Here is a 20,091-nt window from a genome sequence, read left to right as displayed (position 1 = left end):
CAAATAGAGAGGGTGGACCCTAATGGGGTCACAGACAGCAATAAACACCTGACAGGGGTTTTAATCCCTCTCCATAACTAAAAAAGAAAAAAAATGGTTTTGCCTTTAGTTACACGTTAAGCATAATCATTTTAGTAAGCAATCTCCCTGGTGGCTAACCTACAAATCTTTACCTTTAATACAATGTTAAAAATATATCAAAGCAGGCATGTAAAAAAGTGACATAAAATTCAGGGCTGGTTCACACCACAAAAAACGCACTCCAGATCCGTTCCGGATAAGTTTTGTTTTTTTAGGCGTGTTCTGGTGCGTTTTTGATGTGTTTCCGATGCATTCCAGATGCTTTTTTTTTCCTGTTTTTTTTTTCCCACTGTACTGGAGTCCGGTGTGTTTTTTTTTTTATGTGTTTTTGATGTGTTCCAGTGCGTTTTTGATGCATTTTACTGTGTTCCAGTACAGTCCAGTGCAGGAAAAAGCATGTTCTATAAAGTATATGTAAATCCAGGCACTACAATCTCTCTCTCTCTCTCTTATATATATATATATATATATATATATATATATATATATATATATATTCCTAGATTGTAAGCTCTAAGGAGCAGGGCCCTCTGATTCCTCCTGTATTGAATTGAATTGTATTGTACTTGTACTGTCTGCCCTAATGTTGTAAAGCGCTGCGTAAACTGTCGGCGCTATATAAATCCTGTATAATAATAATAATAATATATATACACACACACACTAGAATGGCACATTTAGGTCTGATTCACACATATGCATTTTTAGTGCTTTTTGCATTTTGCACATTTGCACTACAGATCGTGTTCCATAGGAAACCATGTTAAATGAACTGTAGTGCAAATCTGCAAAATGCAAAAAGCACTAAAAATGCCTAGGTGTGAATCAGCCCTTAGACACCATTCACATTAGCAATTTGTCACTGCGGATCGCTTCTCAGAGGAAATACAAGTGTTGGGCTCGATTCACATCTATGCATGTTGCTTTTGAGCGTTTCTGCAGTGCTTGCCGCGTTTTTGAACATGCGTTTTTGCCGCATTTTTGCCATGTTTAACGTTTTTTTTTTTTTTACAGTGTGTTTTTTTATACTGTATACAGTGTAAAAAAAAGAAAGAAAAAAAAAACGCAAAACGCGGTTAAAACGCGGTAAAAATGCAGTACTTGCGTTTTGGATGCGGGTCCATTGAATTCTATTACATGCAAAACACTGCATTTTGCATGAAAAAAATTCCCCGACCCTTTCCAAAAACGCAGAGGCACAAAAATGCATTGATGTGAACATGTTCCATAGGAACCCATGTTAAAAAATTCCCATGCATTTCTGCAAAATGCTAAATGCATCAAAAAAACGCATTAGTGTGAATAGAGCCTTAGGCCCCTTTCACACAATCTGTCCGATCAGGTGCGCCTGTCCGTTTTTCAGGCAAACCTGATCGGACGCTCCATTCACCTCTATGGGGCAGTGGATGTCAGCAGTGACATGTCCGCTGACATCTGGCGCTATCCGGCCCGCCAAATCCAGAAGGACGGAAACCCTATTTTCCATCTGTCTGGCAGATCGGATGGAATCGGAAGAAAACGGAAAGGCCCTCTGTTTTCATCCGATCTCCCCTAGAGGAGAGCAGGGCTCTGATAGGGCCGTCTCAGCACAGTGAGCGGAGACGGACCTGTCATCCGCCAACTCAGCGGGGATCAGCAGATCGATCCCGCGCGGAGCAAAGTGGAGTCCGTCAAAACGGACGTGCCCTGTGTGAAAGGGGCCTAGCTGAACCCCCAGATATATGGCACCATTCACTGGGCGCTTTGCCATGCTGCAAATCCCAGTAGTAAGAATCTACTGATTGCTGGGATTGATAGCTGTGTGTGTCTAGCCATGAATACCGCCAACACCCTGTCATTACAATGTATGGGTTCGGGGGCCCTCGCTGTCTGTGCGAATGCCTATAAGCTCAGTTACACTTGCCGCTGCTCTGAGAATAGATTCGCAGTGGATTACTTTTCAGAGGGTGATTGAAATGCGGCTGGGAGGTGATACATCACCTCCTCACTGCCTATTCTAACCCTTTAAAAGCCCACACCACTGTGCCACAACTGCTTATTTTTACCACCCCTGGACAAAAACTAGACCTTAGAAAATATGCATTTATTCATTTGTGTTTGTATTATGTCTATGATTTGTTAATGTGCAGATTAAAGATGATTTTTTCTGTATTTTTAGAGGGAATTCCATTCCTGCTTTTATGAATTCAGTTCCTGCCACTGTCTTATAACAGAACTTAAAAAACTCCACACGTACCTATATGGTAAAAAAAATAAAATTGAGCATCCCAATGCACAATATATGTCGTGAATAAAAGGAAAAAGGACAGGTGTGTTACTCCACGAATTAAGGGTGTCAACTGTCCATTCATAATAAATGTGCTGTGTAATATCTCAGTGCATGAAAATGTGCATTGTCTGGTGCATGCAAAGTGTGAATGAGTCTTTAAATACACACTAATGCCCTGTACACACGATTGGACATTCCGACAACAAAATCCATGATTTTTTTTCCGATGGATGTTGGCTCAAACTTGTCTTGCATACACACGGTCACACAAATTTTGTCGGAAATTCTGAACGTCAAGAACGTGGTGACGTACAACACGTAGGACGAGTCGGGAAAAACGAAGTTCAATAGCCAGTGCTGCTCTTCTTCTTGATTCCGAGCATGCGTGGAACTTTGTGCGTCGGAATTGTGTACACACGATCGGAATTTACGACAACGGATTTTGTTGTCGGAAAATTTGAGATCCAGATCTCAAATTTTGTGTGACGGAAATTCCGATGGAAAATGTCCGATGGAGCCTACGGTCAGAATTTCCGACAACAAGCTCCCATCGAACATTTTCCGTCGGAAAATCCGACCGTGTGTATGGGGCATAAGAGCCAAAAAGCGACAATGGGAATAATTCCTGCTGCGGCTGACAAGCAAAGCATTGTGACCGTGGTATGTGTACATCCTGGCTCCTGGAGCTTAAAGATAGCGGTTGGGGGACAGTAAAAGCGTGGTTCAACTGCGGGGGTTTACTGCCCCCAAAAGCTAGCATGAACGAGCCGCCCTTACTGCCATCCACCCACTAACTCCTTCAACTGTAGGGGTGTACACATGCTTTCTTCATAGCCACAGCAGGAATTATACCCCCTGCCACTATCAGCAGGTGTTACCGTTCACCACCAAACACGAACCTGGCCACTTTACAACGGCCCTGCAACCATGTCTAATGCATGCAGCTGTGGCGCGCTTGAGCGAGGTTCAAGGGGTTTAAGCACGTGGTGAGGACAGGGCCGCCTGGCAAACTAGGCAGCCGCCTAGGGCGGCCCGGCCACTGGTGTTCCTACTCTCTGCAGCAAGCAACTAAGTCTCAGCATCTGCAGGCAGCCATCGCTCTGTTCGCACATAGTGTCAGCGGCGGCGGAGGACTGTGTCCCGACTCCTGAATGAATGGAAGCAAGCAAACATTTGATGATGGGCACTGGTAGGCTTAATTGATGGGCGCTGGTGAGGCTGCATTTGATGGGTGCTGGTGTGCTGCATTTGATGGGTGCTTCATTAAAAAGGTGGGGTATACATGGGCAGGGCAAAGGAGGTGGGGTCAGAGGTGGAGCCAAGGGGGGTGGCAAAATGAGGTTTCGCCTAGGGTGTCAAAAATCCTTGCACCAACCCTGGGTGAGGAGGCGATACAACCCCTCCTCACCACCTGTCAAATGCTTTTCAGAGAGCAACACCAATATGCTCTAAAACAGGAGACCACTTATGCAGGCCACACATGGTCGAATTCCGAACAAATTTTCTTTTGAAAATCAGAAATTTTGTTCGTTTTGTGATCTGATGGTGCCATCATTGATTTCCAAATTCGACCAACCAAGCCTTCAATTTCACCTCCTGTTCCTACAGAAAAGTAATTTTTGTAACCCGGAATCTTCTTTTCTTTCAAGGAATTTTCTTTTCTTGTGCTTATGCAAATTTATTTTTCGATTATATTTCTCACACGATTCTCCCATCATTGATTAAAGTAATGGTCCGCCCCCCCACAAAATATTAAAAGTCAGCAGTTACAAATAGTGTAGCCGCTGACATTTAATATATAGACACTTAACTGTCCAGGGAGCCCGCGATGTCGGCACCCCAGCTGATCTTCGGATCAGCTGTTGGGTGCTGCCGCTGCCATTCCTGGTAAGAGAACCCAGCAGTCAAGCCATTCGGCTTCACAGCCGGTTCCCTACTGCATATGCGCAAAGCACGCTGCACTTTCTAATTGGCTGGGCGGCGGAGGAAGGAGGAGGGGGGGGGGCGAACTTCCGAGAGACGGCGCCACTGCACTGTCTCTGAAAGTGGGGAAGGGGACCTGTCAAAAACATGTCCCCGTTTTCCTCCTGAAAGGTTCCAAATGTGGCACCGGAGGGAAGGAGGAAACAAATAAGCGAAAGTTCCACTTTTGTGTGGAACTCCGCTTTAAAACATTCGTTTTTCAAAAATTTCCAACATGCCTGATCACTCAAATTCGATGACCGCACAAAAATTGCCCATTGCTGCGGCCCACTAATGATGCGAAATTCAAAAGAAAATTCTTAGAAAAGATTCTTCAAAGAAAATTCTTTCTAAATTCTTACACACGGTACGATTGTTGGTCAGTCGAGCGTCTGATTGTTGTCAAAAGGGCGTGTGCCAGGATCTTGTCTTGCATACTAACGGTACACAACTGTCGTGCCACAAACACAAACGTAGTGACGTACCTCGAGGAATTTCAGCTCTTGAGTGTCACCTTTTGGGCCCCTTCTGCTAATTTTGTGTTTGGTGCGCATTGATTCCGAGTATGCGTGTTTGTACTTTCGACTTTTGTGTGACGGATTTGTGTACTGACCATCAGAAAATCTGACGTCAAACCGTTGTCTGCTGAAAATTTACTAGCCTGTCATCCAACATTTGTTGGCGGAAAATTGGACAACAATTGTCAATTGTCAATACCACACTAACGGTAAGATTTTAGAGCAATAGTCTGTCAACAGACAATCACTTGCCAACAATCGTACCGTGTGTACGAGGTTTTAGGTGTGAATGTAGTCTTATGCAGGACATACATGGGTCAAATTCTGAACAAATTTTATTTTGAAAATTAGAAACTACGTATGTTTTGTGATCCGATGGTGCCACCATTGATTTTGAAATTTGACCAACCAAGCCTTCTGCTTCACTTCATGTTGCTACAGAAATGAATTTTCGTGGCTGAGAATCTTCTTTTCTTTTTGGAAATCTTCTTTTCTTTCCGGGAATCTTCTTTTCTTTCCGGGAATCTTCTTTTCTTTCCGGGAATCTTCTTTTCTTTTTGGAAATCTTTTTTATTCCGGGAATCATCTTTTCTTTCCGGGAATCTTGTTTTGTTTTCTTTTTGGAAATCTTTTCTTTCCAGGAATCTTCTTTTCCTTTTGGGAATCTTCTTTTCCTTTTGGAAATCTTTTTTTTTCCTGGAATCTTCTTTTCTTTCCGGGAATCTTCTTTTTTTTAAGGGAATCTTCTTTTCTTTCCAGGAATCTTCTTTTCTCTCCGGGAATCTTCTTTTCTTTACGGGAATCCTCTTTTCTTTCCAGGAATCTTCTTTTCTCTCCGGGAATCTTCTTTTTTGGACGGGAATCCTCTTTTCTTTCCAGGAATCTTCTTTTCTCTCCAGAATATTCTTTTCTTGTGCTCATGCGCATTTCTTTTCCAATTTTTTTTCTCACTCGATTCTCCCATCATTGATTAGAAAATCATTTTCCAACATGCAAGATCACCCAAATTCGATGGCTGCACGAAAATCAGCCGTTGCTGCATCCCACTAATGGTGCGAAATTCGAAAATACGAATGAAAATTTGTAAAAAAAGATTTGCGAAAGAAAATTCTTTCGGAATCCACCCTTAAGCCTCGCACACACAGTACGATTGTTGGCAGGGGATTGTCTGTTGACAGACTGTTGTCCTAAAATTTTACCGTTAGTACGTTCCGTTTGACAATTGTTGTCCAATTTTCCGCCAACAAATGTTGGATGACAGGCTAGTAAATTTTTGGGGGACAGCGGCTTGACGTCAAATTTTCGCATGGTCAGTACACAAATCCGTCACACAAAAGTCGAAAGTACAAACACACATGCTCAGAATCAATGCTCACCAAATACAAAATTAGCAGAAGGGGCCCAAAGGGTGGCGCTCAAGAGCTGAAATTCCTTGTAGTATCTCACTACGTTCGTGTTTGTGACACGACAATAGCGTTAGTATGCAAGACAAGATCCTGGCACACGCCCTTTTGACAACAATCAGATGCTCGGTTGGCCAACAATCGTACCATGTGTTACAAGGCTTTAGGCCGGACATATATTATGCAATTTTCTTTCCTTCAACCCCCGGTTGAGGGAAAGAAAATTGCTTGAATCCCCCATCAACAACAGTTATGCCGTGTACACACGATCAGAGTTTTCGATGGGGAATGTTGGATGTGAGCTGAAAGTCCGACCATTTGTATGCTCATTTCCGCCAACAAATGTTGGCTAGCAGGTTCTCAAATTTTCCGCCAACAAAACTTTGTTGTCAGACTTTCCGATCGTGTGTACACAAGTCCCCCGCACAAAAGTTCATGAATGCTTGGAATCAAGTACGAGCCGGAAGCGCTCGGTCTTGTAAAACTAGCATTCATAATGGAGATGTCACGGACGTCTTGTACATCAGTACGTTCGTAATTGTTGACCAACATTTGTGTGACCCTGTGTATGCAAGACAAGTTGGAGCCAACACCCTTCAAACAAAAATCCACAGTTTTGTTGTCGGAAAGTCCGATCATGTGTACGAGGCATTAGTGTTAATGGGGAAATCCCTCCCACTGCGCTAATGTATTCTGACAGCGGGCAGTTTCCCAGCCGTCAAAATACAGTGATCGCCGCCAGCAGTGATCAAATGGAAAAAAAAAAACGACAGGCTGCCCATATATGGATCAAAATTTTGATCCGTCTATGGCCGACTTTAGGGCTCTTTCAGACAAGCATCCGCCAATAGGAATCTGTGATTGTTGCTGGTAAAAAAAAAAAAAACAGCCCCAAGCACACCTTGTGTGAACAGCCAGATTTGGAATCAATTAGCTGGTGTCGCTGCTGTTGGCATTGAACTTCTCATCTGAGTGGTTAGCTGTGATTAGAGGCTCTGAGAAGCCCTGGATGATGCAGACAGTTTGCATTTCTAGTCGCTTATACACTGGCTGTGGCCAATCATCCAGCTGCGTCCAGATGTGGCACTTAGCCGCCCGTGAACGCAGCAGCCTATTTGCCTGTCTGAAAGAGGCCCTTGGCCAATGGATGCAGAGAGTGCAGCTTTCCAGATTATAAGTCAGAGATTGCTCAGGTGATGATAATGAAGGCTGATCCTCCCATTCAGAGATCAAAGATTCAGAGAGTGTGAGGAAGGACAGGATACATCATACAGCTATTCCTTCACAATGGTAAGAATCTATAATTGTGTGATAAAATCCTCCCAATGTACGTACATCTCCTGGAAGGGTGAGATTTCTCTACATAAGTGGAGTCACATGTTAAAAAAAAAGTGTCCAAGCTGATGCCCCCCATCCCCGCCGACTCTTCTCTTTCCTGTGGATAATATCTGTTGCATTCTGCGACAGGCAATACACATTTCCTCTGGAGATTTATCTTGTCCCTGCCTAGTCTATCGCTTTTGAGCATGAGCTTATTGGATTTATGGTTTATTATAGCAGGCAATTTGGCTGTGGTAGCGGGAAGCCGGGCTGCCGCTGACATTCAGGGCACGGTGGCCTGTTTCTGCAGAGTAATACATCGGCTAATGGTTTGTGGAAGTCCTACGGGTCATTTTTCTTCTTAAAGTGAAGCTGTCACAAATCTGGGCCACGATGACAGCCTACATCAGCGGAGTTTCCCTTCAGTGAAATCCGCATGGCAGAACGATCAGAAGATGTGGTGTTATGGGCAGCTGAGGTTATGTGCCAATCTTTTCCTGTACCCTCAATGGCAGATCTACTACTGGGGCAGACTGTGCAGCCCACTGGGGCCCTTTTATACTGTCTATACATAGGTGTTTGGTGTTTGTGCTTGGGCAATAGTTGAATGGGGGGGGGGGGGGGGGGGGAATGGGGCGGTCTTGGACTATCCCAATAATTGATCTCATCCTACTCATCCTAGAGGTCTTCAGGTCCCAATTAAACTACACTATATTACCAAGAGTATTGGGACGCCTGCCTTTACATGCACATGAACCTTAATGGCATCCCAGTCTTAGTCCGTAGGGTTCAATGGTGAGTTGGCCCACCCTTTGCAGCTATAACAGCTTCAAGTCTCCTGGGAAGGCTGTCCACAAGGTTTAGGAGTGTGTCTATGGGAGAAGTCCTGGCTCACAGTCTCTGCTCTAGTTCATCCCAAAAGTGTTCTATCGGGTTGAGGTCAGGCCAGTCAAGTTCCTCCACCCCAAACTCGCTCATCCATGTCTTTATGGACCTTGCTTTGCCATGAGGTGGCATGTTGAACTTCCACTGACTAGTATGAGAGAGTGAGAGTGATAACACCAAATTTAACACACCTGCTCCCCATTCACACCTGAGAAATTATAACACTAACAAGTCACATGATATCGGGGAGGGAAAATGGCTAATTGGGCCCAATTTGGACATATTCACTTAGTGGTGTACTCACTTTTGTTGCCAGCGGTTTAGACATATTTAATAGCTGTGTGTTGAGTTATTTTGAGGGGACAGCAGATTTACACTGTTATACAAGCTGTACACTCACTACTTTACCTTGTAGCAAAGTGTCATTTCTTCAGTGTTGTCACATGAAAAGATATAATAAGATGTTTACAAAAATGTGAAGGGCGTACTCACTTTTGTGAGATACTGTATATATATATATATATATATATATATATATATATATATATATATATATATATATATATATATATACACACACACATACACAGTAATATTTTTTAAACAAATGGTGGCCTATTCCTCTTGAATGGGCGGGCAGCGCATATAAGCAGGTTCAAATAGTTATTGGGTGCTGTCCCAGCTGAGAGGGTTGGGGTTCATGTTTTGCCCGGTCTCCTGATCTTTTTGGTGGGTTTTCCTATCTGGGTCCAGCCAACTTGCCTGTGCAATATAAATTGGGACAGTGGTCTGGTCTGAGGGGGTCCCCCACAGGAGTCTGGGGAGCCATCAGTGCTCCCACAGGAGACACTAGAGGGCATGGCTCAGCCTTGAGCGTGAGTCCTGCAGGGGGTAGATTTGGAGAAAGAGACCGTAGGAGTAGGGGAGAGTTGCCTGTAATGGCCCGCAACAGGGACTTTTAACTTGGGGTTCGCCCTTAAGATACCAACACTTGCGTGAGAAAGCCTATAAAGGACTATGGACACTGGAATGCACTTTCTCAGGTATGCCAGGCAGCCTGTAGTATTAGTTAGGGAACTAGGAAAGTATCATGCCTTGCCTGTTGCACTGTAAAATGTCTATTTCTGTATGAACGTTCATTTGCAAATCTACTAGTGTATGGCTAGCTTAAGCCGGCTTATAAACTTCAACTTCCGCTCATCGGTTTGCAGAATAAACACACCCATAATGGGTCAGCTTTAGGGCCCATTCACACTTGCATGATAAAGCCCATTTATATTGACCAAGTCCCCAGTGCAGGAAAAAATTGGTTCTGCTCTATTTTTCATACTGTATTACGCGTTGTGGTGTGCTGTGATACAGCTGATCTATGGAGATGGATTGGGGTGCTATTCAAATTGAACTGGCAAACCAAAACAAATAACAGCGCAACCAATTGTGCTACCGTCTGTTGCTACTTGGTGTGCCACCGCCTGTTGCTTCTTGGTGTGCCACCGCCTGTTGCTTCTTGGTGTGCTATCACCTGTTGCTCTTTGGTGTGCTACCGCCTATTGCTCCTTGGTGTACTACTGCCTATTGCTCCATGGTGTGCCTACTGCCTATTGCTGCTTGGTGTGCTACTGTTTATTGCTGCTTGTGTGCTACCTGCTATTGCAGCTTGGTGTGCCTACCGCCTATTGCAACTTGGTGTGCTATTGCCTATTGCTGCTTGGTGTGCTACTGTCTATTGCTGCTTGGTGAGCCTACCGCCTATTGCTCCTTGGTGAGCCTACCCCCTTTTGCTCCTTAGTGAGCCTACCGCCTATTGCTCCTTGGTGAGCCTCCGCCTATTGCTGTTTGGTGAGCTACCGTCTATTGCAGCTTGGTGTGCTACCACCTATTGCTGCGTGGTGAGCTACTGTCTATTGCAGCTTGCTGTGCCTACTGCCTATTGCAGCTTGGGGAGCCTACCACCTATTGCTCCTTGGTGAACCTAGCGCCTATTGCTCCTTGGTGAGCCTACCGCCTATTACTCCTTTGGTGAGCCTACCGCCTATTACTCCTTTGGTGAGCCTACCGCCTAATGCTCCGTTGGTGAGCCTACCATCTATTGCTCCTTGGTGAGCCTCCATCTATTGCAGCTTGGTAAGCCTACCGTCTATTGCAGCTTGGTGAGCTACTGTCTATTGGAGCTTGGTGTGCCTACCGCCTATTGCTGCTTGGTGTGCTACCGCCTATTGCTGCTTGGTGTGCTACCCCCCTATTGCAGCTTGGTAAGCCTACCGTCTATTGGAGCTTGGTGTGCCTACCGTCTATTGCTGCTTGGTGAGCCTACCCCCTTTTGCTCCTTAGTGAGCCTACCGCCTATTGCTCCTTGGTGAGCCTCCGCCTATTGCTGCTTGTTGAGCTACCGTCTATTGCAGCTTGGTGTGCTACCACCTATTGCTGCGTGGTGAGCTACTGTCTATTGCAGCTTGCTGTGCCTACTGCCTATTGCAGCTTGGTGAGCCTACCGCCTATTGCTCCTTGGTGAGCCTACCGCCTATTACTCCTTTGGTGAGCCTACCGCCTAATGCTCCTTTGGTGAGCCTACCATCTATTGCTCCTTGGTGAGCCTCCGTCTATTGCTGCTTGGTGTGCTACCGCCTATTGCTGCTTGGTGTGCTACCGCCTATTGCTGTTTAGTGTGCTACCGCCTATTGCAGCTTGGTGAGCCTACCGTCTATTGCAGCTTGGTGAGCTACCGTCTATTGGAGCTTGGTGTGCCTACCGCCTATTGCTGCTTGGTGTGCTACCGCCTATTGCTGCTTGGTGTGCTACCCCCCTATTGCAGCATGGTGAGCCTACTGTCTATTGCAGCTTGGTGAGCTACCATCTATTGGAGCTTGGTGAGCCTACCGCCTATTTCTCCTTGGTGTGCCTACCGTCTATTGCTGCTTGGGGAGCCTACTGCCTATTTCTCCTTGGTGAGCCTACCGCCTATTTGCTGCTTGGTGAGCCTACCGCCTATTGCAGCTTGGTGTGCCTACCGCCTTGCCGCAGTGAGAATCTTGGTATAAAGACAGATTACAGGTAATTATACTAACTTAACTGAAAAGATTTTGTAACCTCATCAGGAATACATAAGAGAACTAAATGGTGGTTGGATGTATTTAGCTAAAGGTGTTCTTTGACTTAAAACCAGGTAAGACCAACCACGGACTAATTTGTCTGCTTGTGTCGGTTACCATGCCACTCTCTAGACCTCATCACAACCCTTGCAGTAATGGAACTACTATCGACTGGCCACATAAAATCCTAATAGCGCCAATCCCGTGGTGGTCTTCTATTAATGGGTATTAAACAAAGCAGCTTCATTGATCTCTGTACCGAAATAGGCGTGGGCCTCTGAAATGTGCAGCTTTTAGAATTGACTCAATAGAGATGAAACAGTCGGCATCAAGAGGCTGAATCTCTTCATACAGAGCTCAAGGTTGACAATGCTGTAATTAAGAGATCTTTTAATCTGCGCATTAAATTGATACCAAGAGGGAAAATTAAATATCTGCCAGTGCTGACGTATCTTTATTGCTGTGCTGGGACATCAGACCACATTATGGAAGTGAGACAAGTGTTTTCTGTAGCAGCCAATAGGAAGCTTCTTTTTTTTCTCCATCTGCAGTATGGACAATTGGGGAAAAAGAAGGATTGCCTTTCTTGGGAGGCATAGAATACCTGTTGATCCTACCAGAAACCCATTGTCCCTGTAACTTTTTCTGTACTAAACCAAAATATCGGCTTTCCCAGCTATTTCTGTAAACAGAACATTTCCTCCAAATGATGTAATGGAGATAAGGTGAGGGGTGTGGGAGGATGTTTGTAGTCTAAATCAGGAGAGCAACCCTTAGGTGACAACGTTGCTTCTCCATCGATACAGTGTAGCGAGTGACCGTTGTCACCCAAGGACAGGAAGTGTGTTATTGGCAGGATGATCAGGTAAAAATTAAAAAACAATAAAAAAGTAAAGTATTGTAACCACCACACCTAAGGAAGGGTAGGCCGAAATATATAAAATGTTTGTTGTTGGGTATAGAATTGCTTAAAGTGAACGTCTAATTAAAATACAATGTTAAATTAATTCATAGGGTACATACATATCAACATTCCCAATTCACACTACTTTTTTGGGTTAAATAAAAGTACATATTCCTTGCCATGATTAAGCCTAACCAAAGTCAGCTTGGTTCCACCTAACAGTAGCATTGCAAGCTGTTTACATTGTTGGAGAGTGCAGGTAGCATATTGTTTCAGGAAAACAGATCTGGTCTGGTATACTTGCAGTAAAATAAGAGCATTCACAAGCTTTCAGATTGCTCAGTTCTCCTAAGGAAGATGGTCTGGCTTATGCAATGAGCAAATATGACTATCCCTATGGGTCTAATATATGTTGGTGTATACATGTTTAATGGGGGTCTGGCATATATCGCCTTTGGTTTCCCAGCAGAAGGAAATCATAGGTAGTGATAATGCTTTGACCAAATGAGAATTCTAGATACTTCTTCACAATCCCCTCATGCTGCAGCTATACAGAATAGTCTTACAAACTATTGGGCCACACTCACCACTTGGTCAACCTGTTCCTACATGCTTTCCTTTCTATGGACAGCATATCACTAGTTCTTATACAGCAGAGATTTCCCTTAGTACCTCTCCAGATTGTCATGGACAGGATATCACTAAGACTCATGCAGCTGAGCTCTCCCCTAGTACCTCTCCATATTGTAATGGTTGAGGGCATCATTAGGACTTATGCAGCTAAGCTCTCCTCTAGCGCCCCTGCATATTGTCATGGACTGGGCATCACTAGGACTTATGCAGATGAGCTCTCCCCTAGTACCTCTCCATATTGTCATAGACTGGGCATCACTAGGACTTATGAATCTGAGCTCTCCCCTAGTACTTCACCATATTGCCATGGACTGAGCATCACTGGGACTCATGCAGCTGAGCTCTCCTCTAGTGACTCTATATTGTCATAGACTGGGCATCACTAGGAATTATGCAGCTGAGCTCTCCCCTAGTACCTCTCCATATTGTCATAGATGGGGCATCATTAGGACTTATGCAGCTGAGCTCTCCTCTAGCGCCTCTCCATATTGTCATAGACTGGGCATCACTAGGACTTATGAATCTGAGCTCTCCCCTAGTACTTCACCATATTGCCATGGACTGAGCATCACTGGGACTCATGCAGCTGAGCTCTCCTCTAGTGCCTCTCTTCATATTGTCCTGGGCTGGGCATCACTAGCACTCATGCAGCTGAGCTCTCCCCTAGTACCTCTCGATATTGTTATGGACTGGGCATCACTAGGACTCATGCTGCTGAGCTCATCCCTAGTGCCTTTGCAGACTGTCATGGAATGGACATCACTAGACCTCATGTAACTGAGCTTTCCCCTAGTGTCTTTCTGGATTGTCATGGAATGGACATCACTAGGCCTCATGCAGCTCAGCTCTCCCCTAGTACCTCTCAAGATTGTCATGGACAGGATAGCGCTAGGACTCATGTAGCTGAGTTCTCCCATAGTGCCACTCCAGATTGCCTTAGAAACATAGAAAAGTAACGACAGAAGAAAGACCAAGTGGTCCATTGAGTCTGCCCCTATGTTTGTCCCAAGCATGTGTGAATCCGCTTACTGTTGACTGACTTACTACCTCTGCTGGAAGTCTGTTCCAAGCATCAGCTACCCTTTCGGTAAAATAATACTTTCTAAAATTTGTTTTGAACTGTCCCCCTGATAGTTTGAGGTCATGTGCCCTGGGAGAGCTCCCCCCCTAGTACCTCTCCAGACTATATATACAGTTATACAGTTGAGTTCTCTCCTAGTGCCTTTGAAGACTGTCACGAATAGGACCTCACTGGGCTGCATATAGCTGAGTTCTCCCCTCATTCAGACTGCATATAATGGGGTAGTTCTTCAAACTGTCTCCAGTCTGTCATGGACTGGACATCACTAGAACTCATGCAGCTAGACTCTCCCCAAGGGCCTCTCCAGATTGTCAAGGACAAGACACAATTAGGAGTTAGGGTTATGCAAATTTCACCAGTGCCTCTTCTATGTTAAAAGAAAATGACTAATTTCCTCTCCTTTTACGACTTTGAGGTGGAGGGGGGGGGGACATCCGATCCTGTCTTGAAGGCCTCTATGTTGGCCAACTACACTCAAGTTCTTTGGCCCCAGCTGCTTCTCCAGTGGCCCTGACTAGTTCTGCGTTCTTCACTTCTTTGTGGCCTTAGTCAGTCCCTGATCAGTGTGCACACATCTGCAGGCAACTTCCAAACTTGAAGAGTGTTTTTATTCTGAGTAGAATAAACAGCAGCAACTCTCCATTTCAAAGTTTAAGTATCAGTCTCACATCATGATCAAAGTTTCCATAGGAACACTTTCTCTTAGGCCATTTACTCCATACAGTGGAATGACTCTTCTGCTTGCCTCTGCTACACAGAGGAGCCATGCTCAAAGGTCCCCATGAGGAGCATATTCAACTGTGCCATGTTTCCTTTTAGGTTTTAGGAACCCAAAACCCAACTGCATGGTGCCTTCTAATTCACCTGTTATAGTGAAATCCAAGACATGACCTTTCACCCCTCAGGTCTCTACAAAACTGCGCCACACCATGTACACTGACATGGTCTTTCTTCACTGCGGGAATTCACCAATCACAGGTAGGGCAAAACCTACAGTCCCCTTTTAAAAAGATGTCTATGCTATGTTAGAATCCAAGTGATATTTCCCCATTCTACACTAGAATATATTGCGGATGGTGCAGTACATGATGTGAGAAGGTCACAGCAGGAAGTATAAAACATGTTCACAATAGTATTTGTTAAACATACCACTAGAGTCAAGCTGACCTTTTTGAATCTTTATTTCAGAGCACCACAAACCCTAGTGATTTTTCTGAATATAGAGAAAGCTGCCTGTCAAAACCAGACAATAGGCGCTAGGCAGCCTTATACGCACTTGTAGGCAGGTGAAATCTATTTTTTTTCACTGCAGGTGAAGCTCATCTGTAGGGTCAGTGCACGTGGAGGAGGAAGTCGAGAGGAGCCTCATTCCTCTATGATCTCCTCAGTCACAGAGATGCAGCATCCGATTGAATGCTGGCGTCCCATGTAACTTTGGCATCCATCTTGGGTCAGGCAGAGTCTATTTAGGCCCCTGGCTTCCGGGTTTGGTGGGTATTTTGTGTGTGGATAGAGTAGGGACCAGTCACCGTCTGTCAGGGACAGTGCTAAGCATCAAAGAGAGGTTCCAGACAAGTAGGTTAAGTGCAGGGACTTGCCATCTTTCCTGGAAACCGTCCCACTTGGGTACGGACTGGCTAGGCTGCATTCTGCCCCTCGAGATAGACTGAGTCAGTGTACCCTGTCCGTTTGTCTTCCTATTGGGGTTGCCGTGCATTACTGAACTTCAATTTCAATACAATTCCAGTGTTACTGCCGCCGCATCACGCTGTACCTCCCTACACATTGGCAAAAAAGTAGAGCATGCCACTGCACCCTATAGAGGTAAATGCAACTGCACCACAAATGTGATGCAACTACGTCTAATGGACATGGTTGCGGTGTTGTGAAGAGGGATTTCAGTAAGCAGAAGGGGGCAGAGGGTCCCCAAAGAATGAATTTTAAGTTTAGCACCAACATACAATTTTTCAGGACAAGCTTTCGGGGTATGTCCCCTTCTTCAAGGTCCAAGCAGTCTCTGTCACAATTGCACTAATACGGCTACAAGCAAATCAAGTTTAGCACCTAAAGGTATCTACTTAATGGTAATGCTGTAGGCTTTGCAATGTAAAGGTTCTCTTTAAATGCAAAGAAGCAGCTGTGTTTTTACACTGATTTGAATATTGTATGGGAAGCCAAGTACAAGCTTGGTGTAGGCTGCAGTAAATGTTGTCCTTTTTCATACAGGGCCTAGAGGAGAACGTGCAACACTGATGACTTCAGTGTTGCTTTGGTTTGTGTGAAGAGCTGGGTAAAAAAAAAATAAACATAGACGCCAATGACTTTTCTCTGGTTATAATTTCCATACATTTTTTTTTCTAAACAAAGCACTCTGTGTGGCTGATAACAGGTTTTAAACAGCTTATGTAGGCTTTTGTGGTATGGAGAGCGTGCCTTGGTGTACCCAAGTTACAAGCTTCTGTGGCTTCCTGCCATTGACCTTAAGCTGCCAATTTCTAAGTACCTTCAGGAAGACAAAAGGGCAATTATATAGTCACACATGTAGTTGTCATGGGCACTCCAGAAGACCCTGGACTACAAATGGTAGCCTTTGGCTCTGATGTTGGGTCTTGCTCATGCCTCCTGCTGCATCTCTCAATGCAATACATTCATCCAGAAGCTTTAACTTCAAGAGATAGAGTAGCAGACCTCCGACTTCAGAGCATACAGTTGCAATTGAGTACTGTCTGTAATACTTTTTTTTTATTTGCACTAACATACAATTTTTCAGGACAAGCTTTCCAGGTACGTCCCCTTCTTCAAGGTCTGAGCAATACAGCTTGGACCTTTAAGAAGGGGTCATGCCCCGAAAGCTTATCCTGAAAAATTGTATGTTAGTGCAAATTAAAAAAGTATGATGGACAGTACTCAGTAATAAGACTACAAACACCTCAAGCAAGAGCTTACAGTTGAAATCTGCATACGTAGCACCCCCAGATCTTGGGTGTTCCTTGGTACTCAGGAACCAGGTATGTGCCAGCAACTCTCCATACCTGTCTTTTACACACTGTTTCAGTTAGTATAATTTGTATTTGGTACAGGAACACGTTTACATACCCCAAAGAAAGGTCATTTTAGACCTTTTTGGGTAATTGGTGCATGCATGGGTTTACACAGAAGTTCTCTACAGATTGTTCTCCACTCTGATATTATTTAGGTTTTTTGAAATATCTTTTTGCACTCTACCCTACTATATTGCACAGACCCTCTATGTACTGCAAACCAACCAGAAGTTTGGCAGAGGTGACAACCAATTGCATTGGCCAATAAATGTTTATGGCTGGAGGTCCAAAGAGATTAGATCAAAAGACACATCTATATGTCAATTGTAAAGGATTTATAAAAAGTAATTCTTAAACACAACAAACAAACCACATACACTATATTGTCAAAAGTATTGGGACACCTGCCTTTACATGAACTTTAATGGCATCCCAGTCTTAGTCCGTAGGGTTCAATATTGAGTTGGCCCACCCATTGCAGCTATAAGAGCTTCAACTCTTCTGGGAAGGCTGTCCACAAGGTTTAGGAGTGTGTCTATGGGAATGTTTGACCATTGGAGGTCAGGCACTGATGTTGGTTGAGAAGTCCTGGCTCACAGTCTCCACTCTAATTTATCCCAAAGGTGTTCTATCGGGTTGAGGTCCGGACTCTGTGCAGGCCAGTCATGTTCCTCCTCCCCAAACTCACTCATATATGTCTTTATGGACCTTGCTTTGTGCACTGATCCAAATCATTTGGTGATGGGGAGATTATATTATGGGGTTGTTTTTCAGGGTTTGGGCATGGCCCCTTAGTTCCAGTGAAGGGAACTCTTAAGGCGTCAGCATACCAAGACATTTTGGACAATTTTGTGCTCCCGACTTTGCGGGAACAGTTTGGGGATGGCCCCTTCCTGTTCCAACCTGACTGCGCACCAGTGCACAAAGCAAGGCCCATAAAGATATGGATGAGTAAGTTTGGGGTGGAGGAACTTGACTGGCCTGCACAAAGCCCTGACCTCAGCCCCATAGAACACCTTTGGGATGAATTAGAGCAGAGACTGCGAGCCAGGCCTTCTTGTCCACATCAGTGCCTGACCTCACAAATGTGCTTCTGGAAGAATGGTCAAACATTCCCATAGATACACTCCTAAACCTCGTGGACAGCCTTCCCAGAAGAGTTGAAGGGGTTATAGCTACAAAGGGTGGGCCAACTCACTATTGAACCCTACAGACGAAGACTGGGATGCCATTAAAGTTCACGTGCGTGTAAAGGCAGGTGTCCCAATACTTTTGACAATAAAGTGTATATACTGTGTGTGTGTATATACTGTGTGTGTGTATATACTGTGTGTGTATATAGTGTGTGTGTGTGTGTGTGTGTGTGTGTTTGCGCGCGCTCGCTTGCCGTAGAATGTTTGCATTGTGATGCTGTATTATAGGAGCAGCTGACATTTGCCTCCAGGGATTCTATACCTCCCAAGCTGCTGAAAAGGATTTAATATAGTGTGGCATTTTCAGTCAATACAGCAGATAAGGTCAAACGGGTCAGCCATTTCAATTCCAGGCAGAGAATTTCCCCAGTCATTAAGTACAGCATATGCTGATAATGCCTTGGTTAACTACACACAAGCTCAACTCAAGACCAAATAGTGCTGTGCCGAGCCCATGAGCCGGAAAAGGAAAAGCTTGGGCCCCTTATAGATGGCACAGAGTCAAAAATGTACTGTTGTATAAGAACACCTTCTGTAGGATGGTCAGGCATGACTGTGCATCACCATGAAATTATAGGATAAGATATGAAATGTACAGTATATGCATGTGTGTATATTTATTATTATTTTATACATTAAGTTCCAATTGGATGATATATAGAGACCTATGAATACATAGATCTGGATATTGATAGTTATAAATTGATATGATTGATACATAGTATAGATTGAAACATAGATCGATAGATAGGATAACATTTTTAGAAAATAATAAATGGCAGTAGACAAATGACAGTTGCTAGGATAGAAATATGAAATTGTCTATTTGCACATCTTGCAAACCTACATCCTATACACATTTCTATACAATTTCTAGATTTCTATGGCCGCATATAGATCGCTGGGCGCCTGTAGCTCAATGCATGGTGCAGTTCAGTGTATTTAACCCCCATCCGGTCTTTTAGGTTAATCGGAATAACAAATCTTTGCAAGACTGTTGCATAGAGGGCATCCCCTGAATTGCAACATAAGCATGTTTCCTCAGCACAAGCCATACTCCCTGTTTGTGTAGGAAAAATGGGAGCTTGCATTCTGTGCATTGAACCCCCCCCCCTTCCCCTTGCTTTCCATTCTAATTCCTGAAAATAGCCCCAATGCTTGCCCTTACCTTTTGGGAGCTGAATGACTGGGTCCAGTGGTACAGCACCAGCTTGTCCTTGGATTTGGGGCTGGGGTTGGAGGCTTCGGACTCTTCCTGGCCCTCGTCGGTTTTGCCTGCATCGTTGTCTATAGCCGAAATAGGCCACCAGCTGCAATTAGTGGGAGTAACATTGCTGGCAGTCGCCATGACAGCCGGAGACAGAAGAAAAGGAGACGGCTGAGAGGGGCTGCTGCTCTAGCACAGAGCATCACATGGCTCTATGGACATCACCAACAGCTCAGCATCCTCCCATTACTCATCTGATGCTAGCTGGCTAAGCGATGCTGATGCTGACAATGAGGCGCTCGCACATCTACACACAACAGTTGCCTGGGTGAAAAAAAAAAAAATCGCTGCTTCAAGTATTCATCCCCCGTCTCCGTCCCTATGGAATTCCTTCTTTACTCCTGAAGGTCAACTCTGTATTCGCCCTTTAATTTTCCACCGTTGCTGAATGACATGTAGGGGTTGATTTACTAAAACTGGAGAGTGCAAAATCTGGTGCAGCTGT

The 20,091-nt window shown here is 44.5% G+C and overlaps 1 protein-coding gene across 1 annotated transcript in view; it reads right to left on the bottom strand.

Moving 5' to 3' along the window:
- Positions 1-20,091, bottom strand: part of GDAP1L1 (ganglioside induced differentiation associated protein 1 like 1) — a 74,295-nt gene extending 54,204 nt beyond the window's left edge. The window contains exon 1 of the mRNA XM_073607608.1: positions 19,548-20,091. Coding sequence (XP_073463709.1) covers positions 19,548-19,727 — 180 coding nt within the window. The 5' untranslated portion in view covers positions 19,728-20,091. The remainder of the gene's footprint in view (positions 1-19,547) is intronic.

The sequence above is a fragment of the Aquarana catesbeiana genome, linkage group LG12, assembly GCF_042186555.1.
Source record: "Aquarana catesbeiana isolate 2022-GZ linkage group LG12, ASM4218655v1, whole genome shotgun sequence".
Classification (NCBI taxonomy): Eukaryota; Metazoa; Chordata; class Amphibia; order Anura; family Ranidae; genus Aquarana; species Aquarana catesbeiana.
Note: the sequence above shows the minus strand (reverse complement) of the source record. Positions and strands in the feature narration are given on the sequence as shown.